The sequence below is a fragment of the Alosa sapidissima genome, chromosome 12 (genome assembly GCF_018492685.1).
Source record: "Alosa sapidissima isolate fAloSap1 chromosome 12, fAloSap1.pri, whole genome shotgun sequence".
Classification (NCBI taxonomy): Eukaryota; Metazoa; Chordata; class Actinopteri; order Clupeiformes; family Clupeidae; genus Alosa; species Alosa sapidissima.
In genome coordinates, this window is record NC_055968.1 from 23035643 (window position 1) to 23049588 (window position 13946).

At 42.5% G+C, this 13946-nt stretch overlaps 1 protein-coding gene across 2 annotated transcripts; it reads right to left on the bottom strand.

The window, feature by feature from the left end:
- Nucleotides 1-4383: 4383 nt before the first annotated feature.
- On the bottom strand, nucleotides 4384-12577 carry serbp1a (SERPINE1 mRNA binding protein 1a). Of its 2 annotated transcripts, none has more exons than XM_042057720.1 (9): nucleotides 12229-12577; nucleotides 10021-10204; nucleotides 9591-9731; nucleotides 9410-9478; nucleotides 9021-9095; nucleotides 6389-6563; nucleotides 6171-6209; nucleotides 5877-6065; nucleotides 4384-5501 (listed from the first exon to the last, which is right to left on the bottom strand). In XM_042057720.1, exons 1-9 carry the CDS (start codon nucleotides 12479-12481, stop codon nucleotides 5442-5444), a joined length of 1185 nt encoding a protein of 394 aa, XP_041913654.1. In that variant the 5' UTR covers nucleotides 12482-12577; the 3' UTR covers nucleotides 4384-5441. The 2 variants fall into 2 exon arrangements, with proteins under 2 accessions (XP_041913654.1, XP_041913653.1); XM_042057719.1 differs by having other exon boundaries at nucleotides 9410-9481.
- Nucleotides 12578-13946: the final 1369 nt, after the last annotated feature.

Genomic DNA, 13946 nt, shown 5'->3' on the forward strand with positions numbered 1-13946 from the left:
TGTCAATGTAGTTATCACAGAATAAAGACCTCTTTTATTCTTACTATTCTTTCTATTCTATACAACAAAACTAATTACTGTACAGTATATGAAGAGCCTTTCATTAGGAAACTCGATAGTTAGGCCTATTCAAATACATAATGCCCCATCTTGATTAGAACCTTATGGGAGAACATTTTTACATTGTGTTCGTTAAAAATTACTATCGGCCGGTTATCAGTTTTTGAAAAACTCAAATGTCGAAATAGAACCTTATGGGAGAACATTTTTACATTGTGTTCGTTAAAAATTACTATCGGCCGATATATATATCGGTTATCAGTTTTTGAAAAACTCAAATGTCGAAATTGGTATCGAATCCCATATCGATCAGGCTCTATAAAGACAAATTGGAGACAAATTGACATACACACACACATGCACAAACACGCACACAGGCATGCACATACAAGTGGCCCCTGTAACCAAACTAAATTTTTCCGTAAAAAGTTTCATGTGCCAGGGTGTTTTGGTGTCGTGGGAATCGTTGACCAAAATTCAGGAAGTTGATGACACAATAATTACATAATAATATAACCATTTTTGTTCTAGGACATAGAATCTAGATGAAAGTGTGGACCTAGCCTTGCTTTAACGTTAGCCACTGATGAAGGTTCTACATATGGGGTAAAATTCCTTCAGTCGTACTACTGTTGTTAGACTAGCTTTCTTGCACTGCCACTGGCCATGTTCAAACCATAACCAACCTCTCCTGGGAATTAACCGTTTAACCGTCTAAACCATTTTCCTGATAAACTAGCATGGCATGTTAGCACGTTTTGCCTTTCGCAGTTTTGTGAGTAATTTGAAATCTGACCTGAGACTTGATGCTAGTAAATGTCTTCCAGTTTTTTGTACTGTTTTGTTAGGCCGGGGCGTTGTCCCGTTGTCTCAGGACATCAACCTGGAGCTCGAGCAAGACCTAACCAGCCTTGGTCAATAATCAAATTGTCAAAAACAGTGACTTTGTGGCCCTAACATTGGTCCAGACTGCAGTGAAGGCTGGAGGCGTGACCTACCTGCCACGCTCACTTCATCGCCGACCTCGGGAGGATGGGGTGAACGTTGACACCAGGCTGAATCACATCAGACAGCAACACAAATGGACTCCTAGGATTAAACTTTACATGCTTGGGGGACAGCAGCAAATGGCCCCCCGTCTTGGCCTTCACCCACTGACATGACATGATAACACCAGTTGGTTGTACATGCTGAATTACCTCACTGGCCAAGAGGCACTTGCGAGCCCAAATCTGAGGTCTTGCCCTGATTAAGTGGGGGAGGGCCAGGAGCTACGTGCAAAGACGCCAGTCCATCAGAGGATGAAACAGCTCAACATCACACCAAAGTCTAATGAAGTAAGTACACCAGACGTAACAATCACAATTCTATGGAGATTTTTGTTTTGTTTAACCGTATGGCTGTTTGTGTTCACCACACTACACAGGTCATCTTTGACTTTTCTGTTTTATGTAAGACATTGTCCTTAGTTTCTGTGCTTTGCGTTTTTTCTGTTTGCAGTCTGTGTGGCCCAGCCAGAGCCAGTGAAGTAAAGTTGGTGGCTCACTGCAACTGTTACCTCACTGGTCAGTCATTGCAAAGAGGATTCTTGTGCATCACAAACCCAAATTTGAGGTCTTCTGGCGGAGGGCCAGGACAAAGACACCTGCAACTGCTTCACAAAGCCAACTTGTCTCCGAACCAACCAGCGAACAGAGGGCGTTCCTGAGAGCAATTATGTTTAAGTTGCAAGCCTATCGTTATCGTTGTATCCCCCGTGGTTAAAGGAGAATTCCGGTGTGATATTGACCTAAAGTGTATTGAAACATGATACCGAGTGTGAACGTATGTGTCATAGCCCATCTCGGCTTGTCCCCCGTACTCCAAAATCTGGCGCTAGTTAGCCAATGCTACCAACAGCTTTTTCAATAGTGGTGCTTCAGCATCGGGCTAGCCATGCAAATAAATCACTGTTTTACACCCATTTACGAGGCTCAATGTATCTCCACACTTCATTGGTAGACTTCCGAGGGCCCTGACATTTAAAACGAGACATTGAGAACTTTGAAAAAGCACTGGTAGTTTACTTACAAGACGATTTATACAGACAGTATCTTCACGAAGTTTAGCGTTTGCAGCCATCTTGAATTTAGTCACGATAAGTCGAGCGACGAGTAAGAATGAACAGGTATGATAAGGGATCAGATTCCAAAAATAATTCAGTGGAAATGCATGGATTCCAGTTTCTTCCAGTAGCAGCAACTGGAATTCATGCATTTCCACTGAATTATTTTTGGAATCTGATCCCTTATCATACCTGTTCGTTCTTACTCGTCGCTCGACTTATCGTGACTAAATTCAAGATGGCTGCAAACGCTAAACTTCGTGAAGATACTGTCTGTATAAATCGTCTTGTAAGTACCAACTACCAGTGCTTTTTCAAAGTTCTCAATGTCTCGTTTTAAATGTCAGGGCCCTCGGAAGTCTACCAATGAAGTGTGGAGATACATTGAGCCTCGTAAATGGGTGTAAAACAGTGGCTAGCCCGATGCCGAAGCACCACTATTCAATACACTTTAGGTCAATATCACACCGGAATTCTCCTTTAACATACGTCTTTACCAAACGTTAGTGATTGAACTCCAATGATTTCAAACTTCAGACAAGCGTCCAACCAGGAAATAAACGTTTGCCAATGGATCTAGGCCAGACTCTCTGCGACTCCAGACTCACCACACTACTTGCCACAGCCTCTGGAGGAAGACTTTGATCCTTGATTGATCATTTCTCGGGACGCTGGCTTTCTGGAGATAGCGGCACATATGGAGCTGTTTAAAATGACGACATCGACAACTGACCTTTCGAAGTCCCGCCCCCCCTTAGTTACTGTTGGTAAGTCCGACAACCTCCAGAGTTGACTAGAACTTCAATGGTAGCTGTAAGCCTGTCTGTAAAAGTTACAACCCAAGAGGCTTTTAGTCATTTAGAATCTTTTGAACGAGTACCAGTATGACATGGGCATGTCTAAAAAGTCATATCTAGGTTTGTTGGGGGGGGGGGGGGGGGGGGGGTATAGTAATAACCAAATGAATGACTTTTCATATTAACAATATAAATTACAAGGCATATAACCATAAGTATTAATGAAATGCAAGATGAACAGAGGAGTCTTTTTTTGAAAGGAAATAGAACATTAGGTAACTCATTCCACCAGATCAGGATTCATAGGGGAAAAAAGTCAACTGTGACCTTTAATTGCGTTAATGGATGGTCAACACAACAAACACGTATCAGAGGACCGCAGTGGTCGAGAGGGGACTTAAGCTGGATCATGGAGTTAAGGAGGCAAAGTGCAGATCCTGCATTTGTTGTCTTTGTACTTGTACTCTGCACAATGACAATAAAATGTAATATAATCCAGTTTAAATTAAATCTGAATTTAATTTCAGATGCTCTAGGAAGCCAATGAATAGTAACTAACAAAGGAGGTACAAACATGTGTCTTCTCTGACTGATTAGACCAGAGGTGCTGCTGCTGACCTTTGAATGATCTGTGGTGGTCTCACACTACACAGGCAACCTGGCCTGTACAAGTTGTGTGGGATACTGTGTTATCTAAGGTCAGATCTTCCTAATATTGTACAAGCTTAACCGACATGACTATGACTGAGGCTACTTTATAATGGACACAGCACTCAAAAATTCCTTCACAGAAATGCATGGGGTTAGTTTGTAACGCAGTTGTCTACACATATCCCACCGCTTCCGCGGCAAAACATTGACATGTGAATACATAGAGTCAATCATGTGTTGTGATCTCTCCGCTGGAGCAAGGTTGGTGTTGTGAAGCCTTGAGCATGTGCATGTCTGCCGAAATAGATGCCCGATAAGTGCCCAAAAAGCGTTGCAATATGGCCGCTGAGTGAAGGGGACTTGCCTAAAAGGACTTTGGTTACATGCCGTTTTAGCTGGGGTCAGTGAAGATGGGCCAAAGTTGAGTGCTGAACTGTCTGAGAATAGCTGTATTAGCTGGGAATACCAAAAGATTGGTTTCGGAGAGATTAAGCTGGAGATGTAGCCTGGCAAGCCAGACCCACATCAAGATGTTGGGTCTGGGAATACACCATTGGCAGGGCTCAATCCAAGGGGCGGGATAAACAGTTGTCTTTCAAATTCTTTCTGCACGCAATAGGATAGCGCTACAAAGAAAGAAAAGCTTAACTCCAATACTTTAAGTCACGGCCAAAGCCGATTCAAAAGACTGCTGCTGACGGAATAATACAAAAAAAAAAAAAAAAAAGGTATTTCACACACTGGTTGAAAACGCCACACTACAATCAAAAATGAATCGACCATCTTTTTAATTATGGACAGAGGTCTATATAATAGCAGGGCTGGAATTCACACATTTTATAAGCTCTCAGTTGTCCCACACTGAACAACCGTATTTCTTTCAGAGCAATTGCGCAGTAGTGCTGTTGGTAAAGCATAAGGGATACGAAAGAATGATCACTTGTACAGATATTTTTTTCATGAACAGGCTTACCAGGTGAGTTTACATCAGTTTCAGTAAACAGGAGTGCATCATGTAAACATTTATCAAATTGATGGGCTTTTAAAGAACTTAAGTGGTGTAGAGTACACATAGCAAATGGATTTTTGTTTTTCCCCAGATTCAATTTTTTTTTTTTAAGTCACATTCATGTCATCAGGTTGTTTGAACTCATCTTACATTAAGTTTCATAATCACCAGTGGCATATAGATGGATGAACTTGGCATACATCTTTAACATTTAACACTTGAATCTTCCATGAAGATTCCCCCAAGAAACTCACAGGGACCATATTACCATGTCCCTGGTAGCTGGCCCCCTTGAGTTAAACAGAACTGATAAGTTCTGCCTATTTCAAATGACAATTTACTAAAGGCAGTAACCTTTTCAGAAATACTCAACATAGTAAGAGCTTGTCTGATCCCCAAGGTGCTTGACTGGAGGCAACTGTTTACAATAACAAAACGCAACCCATAGGATACCACACGCTTACTGCTGCACTTTTCACATCTGTTTGAAAATGCGCATTTTCAAGCAGCAATACAAAAAGTATCCATGAAGAATGCATAACCTCTGAAAAAAATACTGTATGAAAACATCCCTGCTACCTTGTTTTCTAAAATACAAAACCTCTACCAATAATTTGCTTCAGAGTAGCAAGAAGTCCTTTCCTTTTTTTTCTTAATTTTTTTCCTTTTTTTAAAACAGGTAAAATTTCAGTCCTCAGGGGTGAATGGCATGGATGACAGTCTTCCATCATTTCATCTGCTGAAGGATCCTTAAGCATGCAAGCCTCGTAGAGGAGGGGCCCAGCGGGGGCGCTCCAGGTCCAGCTCACTGGGACTGGACTCAGGCAAGGGCCGGGAAGGCCTCAGGGTCGTCCACGTTCGGGACAGACAATCCACTTGGCTACAGGAGGAGATGAGAACAGAGCACCCAGATCAGTCTCTTCACAATTGCATTAATTGTATTAGATATGTTGCACATCCACAAAAGATAACACATAGAAAATGTAAGTTGTTACACATTCAATGTTACATACAGATAGCAGCATTGTTTGTTCAGGAGCTTATTTGATAGTTTGGTAACAACCACTGGGGAACCGTTACCAATTTTGTAGTACCTTTCCTCATTTCTAGACCTATATTACTTACATTTTATTATTAATTTGCCTTTTTGGTGACTTTAAAATATTGGGTATGAGAGGATAGATGCCTACAACAGCACCAGTTACAGCCAAATAAAACCGAATCTGCAAGTTGACGGCATCAGACTAGATTTTACCTTATCAGTGCGACCACCGCGTGGCGGCCTGGCGGTTTCTGGTCCATGGCCTCCACGACCTCCTCGACCTCCCCTGCCCCCCCTTGGACCTCCGCGTCCGCGGCTTGGGCGTCCCAAATCTCCAAAGTTGATCTCCAGCTGAGATGTGATGTCATGGGCTGGCTTCCTTGAGGCGTGATCATCGTCGGTCTGAGAAGAGTTTACTCAGGTCAGTACATCTCGGTCTACACAGCTGAATAGATTATTGCTATAACCTTAAACAGCAATTAATTCCTGAATACTATGCATACATACCTTTGTCTCAATATCCCCTTCAGTATCAATCATGCCAGGCTTCATGACAAAAAAGAAAAATGTCATTAGAATACATTTTATACTGGACACTCAGGATTAATACCATAAAATATTTTTACACGTTGTTTAAATTAATCTAATTTTTAATACAATCGCTGTAGGTTCCTAAGCAAAGTATTTCACTACATCAATTACATAATTCATGGAACTACAGCTACCTCAGTTTTAGACTTGTGCAGCACATATCCTTTCTTCCACTGGCTGTCGGCTCCCTCATTGGCCTTGCGGATGTTGAACTCCACCTTGGCTCTCTCCTTATCCTGCATGGCCTTCCATTCATCCAGGGTCATCTCTTTGGCCCCTTCCTCTTTCACCTCTCCGGCCTCGTTTTCCCTGGGATGAGACATGCCAATGGTAAGGACTAGGGATCGACCAATTATTGGCCGGGCCGATATTTAGCATTTTTATAATAATTGGTATCGGTCATTTTTTCCACCGATAAGCCGATACTGAAATGGATAAAGAATGAAACGCGCTACTTTGTCTGTAAAGCGTTTCTCACTCCCTGCATTTGCTACTCTGTGGTCGAGAGCACGGTCCCGCCCACTACACCGTCTGATTTGTTAGTTAGCACGAATGCAGCCAATCATGATCGAAAACTGAACACGGAGAAAGTTTAGAATTCTCACTGAGGCTTACTGTAGACTGGGCTTCAGCTGTACGGAGCTATTTTCGAAGGTAAGGAAGGTAGGCCTACCTTACATTGCTGAAGTTGCAATGAATCACAATCATCTACTACACTGAAATGACAAAAACACCACTTTGTAAGCTATTGTCTCTTTGATCCTGATCAATAAGTAGCCTAAAGCACCCACCTCCTTCATTTAGCGAATTCCCGATTGATGCCCGTTAGTGATATAGCCTACCGTTTACTAGTTAGCCTACAAACTCGGGTGCTGCGCTTCAGGAGTTCTTTGCATCCGCCTCGACCATTAATTGTGAATAACGGGACACCTCGGCGGACGTTATCCCTTAGGCCTACATAGCAGTCCTAAATTATGCGATAGCGAACGTCAAAAAGTCTAGTTGCTGCTTTTTGACGGACTGTCAGAAAAGACTACAGGCACCCAGGGTCAGCCGTAATTTAATAAGACCTGAACTAAATCGCGTCCTGAGCTGGCAATTACGTGCCTTTTAGGCTCACAGAAGTGTAGCTTATAGCCTACATATGGACACAAACTGCATGCTTAAATAGCCTAAGAACTATTTTGTTAACCGTTTTGTTAAACTATTAAACCATAACACTTGCCATCACGCATGCACCTCTTCCTCTCCCTATCCCTCTCTCGTGCACTCACATACACGATGGCATAGCATCCTCTTTGTGACAGGTCCCTTACAAGCACATAGCCCATTGTGTATGCCTATGGAAATAATTGCCATCAGTCAGCTCTTGGATTAACATGACACCCAGGATTTACACTTGTGATGGAAGTTGATAGACAATTGTGTATCAAAAGAAGAAAGAAAAGTTAGCATAATTAAATGCTTTTGAATGAAAATTTTCAGCATATCGCCATAGCCTAGGCTACTATCTACCCCCCTTTTTGACAACTGAAATATCGGTTTTACATATCGGTTATCGGCCTCCTGTTTTGGTAATAATTGGTATCGGCCCTGAAAAAAACATATCGGTCGATCCCTAGTAAGGACATTGCTGATTACAGGTGGAAGCATCAAAACAGAGCTCCATACCGGCTCGCGGATGCAGACAGAAAGCACAGGTTGTTAGAAATTGTATCACACTTTGGCCTTGGATATACTTGCTTTTAACAACGTGTGCGCATCATGGCTGCCACACATACCGTGTCCAGTTGGTGCATTGGTTTGCACGTCGTCAAAAATGAATCTGACGCATACGCGAGAATCAATATTCACATGAATGCTAGTAGCAATAGTAAAGGCTCATTTCAGAGCATGCAAAACTGGCTTTATTTACAACTCTGCTTGCCAGAGCCAGAGAGAGTTGTGACACTCTTAAGAATATGTTCTTGAACCGGATCGGTTCAGAATGTTTTTAACCTTTCTAGCCTTTCTTACCAGCCGGCCAGTGAACCTTCCACCAGATTTGAACAGAACCAAGGATGCGTCATAAATAATGGGTATTGCATGCATAAACAAGTTAATTAGATGTATAAACAGGAGGACATGACCGCTGTGTAAAATGCTAGATAATGACTGCAGTGTAGTGCTAGTTGACTAGTTTGTTTACTCATGGCAACAGTTGATACGGAGGGAAAACTCATGCTTTTAGCCTTCTCCCCTCTGAACCGTAGAATGACACGGCCACTCAGGTTCGCAGGAGAAGACAACTATTTTTTGGTTCCAGCTCTGAACTAAAGTGCCATGTTCGAACGGTTTCATTTGCTGTGAATGGTTCATATGTTGGTTCGCCAACAGGACTGGAACCGGTTCTCTGTCGGTGGAAAAGGGCTATTGTTCATATTACATAGACATACTTATTCTGCTCTTATAAGGTTACTGCTAATACACTGCACATACTTATATTTCATTTATAGTACTCTAAACCACCTTCTGAAAACAACTGTATACTACTGTCTACACTGCACTGCACTTTGTATATCACATTGCACTTTTCTGCTTTGTTGCACTTCTGGTTAGACACAAACTGCATTTAATTGTCTCTGTACTTGTACTCTGCACAATGACAATAAAGTTGAATCTAATCTACCGCTCTGGTGCTCGTGTAGTACGCAGCCGGTTGTTTATTCTACAAATGGTCATTATGTGGGTGTGATTCTGCATTCACTGTAGCGATGGGATACTCACTTGTTCTCAGAGTCAGCAGGGGGGTGCTCCTCACCCTCCGGGGTCTCCTCAGTAACGTTTGACTGGTCAAGCTCACTGCATGGGGGGGGTGAAAAGAGAATTCAATAACAGCCGAACTCACACTCACATAAAAGTATAGTTTACACTAGCACACAACTACAGTAAACAATAACTACAATAAAACCTACATTAATCACACATATTCGAATTCCAATGACACTGCAGTCATGAAAACGGAACGTCACACTTCGGTACTCTATTGGAGTGGGCCATTTCCAATTAACTATTAATTATCTTTACTATCCTGTTCCAAGTAGATACCCATCATGACATGACTCAAAGCAAATTCACAAACATTAAGATTCAGTTAATCTCGCTTCAAAACTAACCTCAATTCATCCTTGACAGTCCCCCAGTTGTGAGATCCACTTCCCCCACGCTTTTCCTCAGCTTTCAGGCTGCTGAAGCAAAAATTTATACTTAGTGTGGAGACAGTACCAGACAAAACATAGACTGTAAAGTAGACTAATGCTGAAATAAATCAATAGCAATTGTGCACGCATGACTTACGATCGGTCACTGCCGCTGTGTCTGTCGAATTCACGTTTTCCACGAGCATCAAAGCCGTCGCTTCTGCCAATGCCCCTGCCGCGTCCTCCACGCCCGCCTCTGCCGCCACCACGGCCCCTGAACGGCCGGTCACCAGCAGGCCTAAGGGTGCATTCGCAGACAAGCATCACACCTTAGATCTTATCCTATTAATTTTTTGTGCATTTTAATACATACAATATTGCTGTTTTCTTTTAGTTATTTTATGAAGCACTAAAAAAAAAGGCTTAGGATTTATGTGTGATACTTAACACATGACTTGACACCCCCCCCCCCCCTGCTATTTCACCTTTAAAAAAATATTTTCATATGACTTGACTCACACAGGGTGTTGGTGCTTCACTGCAAAGAAAGCCATCGTTATTTAGCAAAAATCATTAGTGTCACTCACTTTTCAACGGAGAACTCTCCTCCCTCAGCAGGCTTCTCATCAGCAGGCTTGTCGAACCGGCGTTCACGTGGTGGCCTCCGGTCTGTCCGCCTCTCCGTGGGAGGACGCCCCTCCCCTTGACCCCCCTGCTGCTGGGACCCTGTCTGGCCTGGCTGGTCAGGTCTTCTGCCCATTCTCCTCATCCCTAAAATAGAAAAGTGGCTCTTTAAGACCCCAGGCAGCTGGTAGCCAACCAGCTCAAGAAACAATTGAAAACTAATAAATGACGAAAAGGGACTACCCGGTTCTACAGCTCTACTGAAAGGATTTAGTGCTTAACCTATTTCAACTTATTTCAGACTATGATCAATCAATGCAAGGGAAAGTGAATTATTGTTATAAGAATTGTAATTATTAACAATGTAATTAAATATGCATGTTCGCATGATTAATTCAAGCAACCTTTCCTAACCTATTTTACATAGATATTGTGGTCAAGATGAGTGGAATGTTAATTTACAGATAATGCTGGCAATACACACAACATCTAGTAGTAAATAGCCCAAGTAAACATCCCAACTAGTCCACCACAGGGATCAATGAATGAAGATATAGATTCTGGCAAAACATGTTACGCATACAAAATCCATTGGGTCTCGTATGCTAGCCAGTTTTTAAAGCATGTTACTGCTTGTGTGAATGTAAAAATAGCTTTAATATAACTGCTTCTCTGCTCTTAGTATAACTCTGCTACTCTGTTGATAGTAGTGGCATCCTTGTTACCAGTTTCTGCAGCTTCACTAGCCAAATACAAAGCTAATTTTTAGCTCATTAGTAATGCAAAAGGACACAAATATTTAGGATTTAGATATAGCTCTACTGGAGGATCATCTATGAAAAGGGACACAGGTCTTGATGTAATGATACCAATCTGTTTACATGTGATAAGTAAATTAGAGGAGGAATTAAGTTAAAATGTGCATGTTTGTCGTCTATCAAACACAAAGGACAAGGTGCATGTGTACATCCACAATCGTTTTGTAATCGAATGGGTATCCTTTATTATTCGCTAGTGTTTCACACCAATACACCACGTGACCTTTTTTGGCTTTAAACACACCTTCCTGAATATGGTTTGAACTTATTATGTATTCAACTATTATGTATTAATGAATCACACAGTAGTGGGCATTAGGTCTGTACTTTGAGGCAAAGATACAGGCAAACCAGCCAGATTAACGCCATTATTTTCGCTGCGTTTCGGCTCAGGATGCTGCCTCCAGCGGGATTGGTTGAGCCCTCCCTCCACCTACCAAAATAGACATTTGCCAGAGGCTAGCCACACACCCCAGCAGCTGGTAACTAGCTAACACGTTCGTGTGTGCACCTGTCTGGTCTTCTCTGGTCTCGCCCAATCTGACAGACAAGTCGACATTTTACCGTCCCCTATTTTTATTCTATTTCAACAATTCAGCAGCCTACAAATACCACTTCTATACAACTTTACTAGATGAGTGGCAAATAGCATTTTTGTAGAAATCGTGATACCCAAGTGAGTACACAAACTACCCTTCATGTGCGCCTGTAACTTTAACGCACTCGAGGGAGTGACTATCCTGAAGCTTGTTGACGCTTTAACATCCTTAACTTCAGCCACGAGGTTTGTCACGCAACGCTAAAGCTTGCTAGCCATCCATGATACGTGAGCTAATCGGCTAAGTTAGCCTGCTTGCTAGTCTTACTGAGTCACTGTGTGATTTCACACCAGACCAACAATTAAGTGATTTGTTTGAGTACTACATGGCGGGAACACAAGCACCTTGTTAGCGTTAAATGCAAGCTATATCAGAGCACATAACACCACCATGGAATCGCGCGCACATTAACGTTAATTTGTCAACATGAATACGAAGACCACTTTCCCAAGTTAGTGTGAACTAAAGGCCTAAGCCACAGGAGATGTAGGCTAATGTTAGTTACACATACCAGAAATACACAGAGGGGAAAACATGTTTCTCAAGTGAGAGAGGTTAAGGGTGTTAATGCAAAATTCGCAGGAAAACCGACAACGTATTCAAGACTTTCTGCTAAGCATCCCAAGTCCCTTAACGCTACACAAAAGGGACCATGTTGACCTCATGGGGGGGGCTTGGACTTTCAAGCGCGCAACTTGCACCAAGACATTCGAGTCTTCAAATTATGGACAGACGATTAAGTAAACAACCATACCATCCTTCTTAAGGGCTACGGGTGCCTGTGTTTCTTCTTTCTTCTCGGGAACAGGGTTCTTCCTGTCTTTCTGAGACTCTTTTTTGGCCACCTTTGCAGCTTGGGCAGCAGTCTTGGCGGCACCACCAGGAACCGCGTCCTTCTTCTTTTCTGCCTCCTTTAAAACCTCGAATGGGTCATCTTCGTCGTCTAATAGCTGGTCGAACCGATTGGTTACAACACAGCCAAAACCTTCTTGCAGATGTCCGGGCATGATGGCGCCCCTTCAGCAGGATTCTCCTCCGATTCTACGAGGCTTGGTGCGAACACTTCGCTAGTTGATGCCACAAGATGGCTGGGAAAGGAATTGCCTTCTCTTCCGGCGTGATAGACATCCGGGACTTCAACTCCTGCGCCATGTGGGGCATGTAGTCTTGACAGGCCAGGGCTATACACAGAGCTATGGTAGGAGAACTACTAGTCCCAACAATGCCAAGCGAACAATGCACTTGCCTCAAGTGAAAGCCTGCCTGTCAGTTTACGTGCTGAGGGATGCGTTTTCACCACAAACCTGAAAAGCCTGTCAAGAATGTAGCTGTTTTTAATAATGTTTGGAACACTTCCAGATGGCAGTTTGCAGACTTATGCAAAGTTGTATGGACAACGCTAAAAGTTATTGCAAATGGAAGATAGATGTAGGCTTACTCATACAAAATAACTTTCTTTATAACAGTAGCATATCCACTGTTTTGTCGAGGTGCTCCTTGTGGCTATCAGAATGTTTAGGCCGCAGTTAACAGTAGACAACAACTGAAACAGTGTTTCTTTTTTTCTGTGGTGCGCAATTCAATTGTTTTCCATATTGGCCCCATGTGTGTGTGACTTATGCCACTTAGCCTAAATGAGCTGTTGTGTGCAACATGTTGATGTCAGATCTGCTGTCATTGTATGTGGTCTTAAAAGTATGGGCGCACATGAAATAAGCCTAAAGCCTAATAACAGCCAAGATCACGCTGTCTCATGGACGGGAGGCCTTTTGAGGCGAACACAACATATCAGCTAACAACAACTGTGCCTTAAACCAGTATAGGCTAAGGCTTTTGTGTGTTGAAGACACTTGGATTGAATAGGCCATATGAAGATGAACTCGATAGGCTACAGAACGTTTTGTCACGTTCTTTTTAGAGATGTTGCATAGACATAGGCCTAAGTAAAATTTCCTTTTATATAGCTTACGCTGAGGTCAAAGATGTAGATTGGGTTAAGGCCATTTGTGCTTTAAAAACCATTAGCAGAATCTTGAATTGGATCCTTAAATGGACTGGGAGCCAGTGAAGGGAGGCTATAAAGACTGGGGTAATAAGCTCCAGTTTTTTGTGTAGCCTACCAGTCAGCCTTGCCGCAGCGTTCTGGGCCATCTGCGGCGTGACAGTGATTGGGGAGACAGATAGAAGGAATTGCAGTAGGCTAGGCCTAATCAATTATCTATTTGAGACCTTGAATTTCCCCTGGGGATCAATAAAGTATCTATCTATCTATCAAGCCGTGATGGAGGCATGAGTGGCTTCTAGGTTGTGATATGACAGAAAAGGTTTAAGTTTGGTGATGGTTCTTAACTGATAAAAGCTCCTCTCGACAGTAGCCTAAACAGAGATCTGTTTATTTATTTATTATTTTTTATTTTTTTATTTAAAGGACAGTGCACATTGATCAACATTTCTGTAAATGTGCCAGTGTTA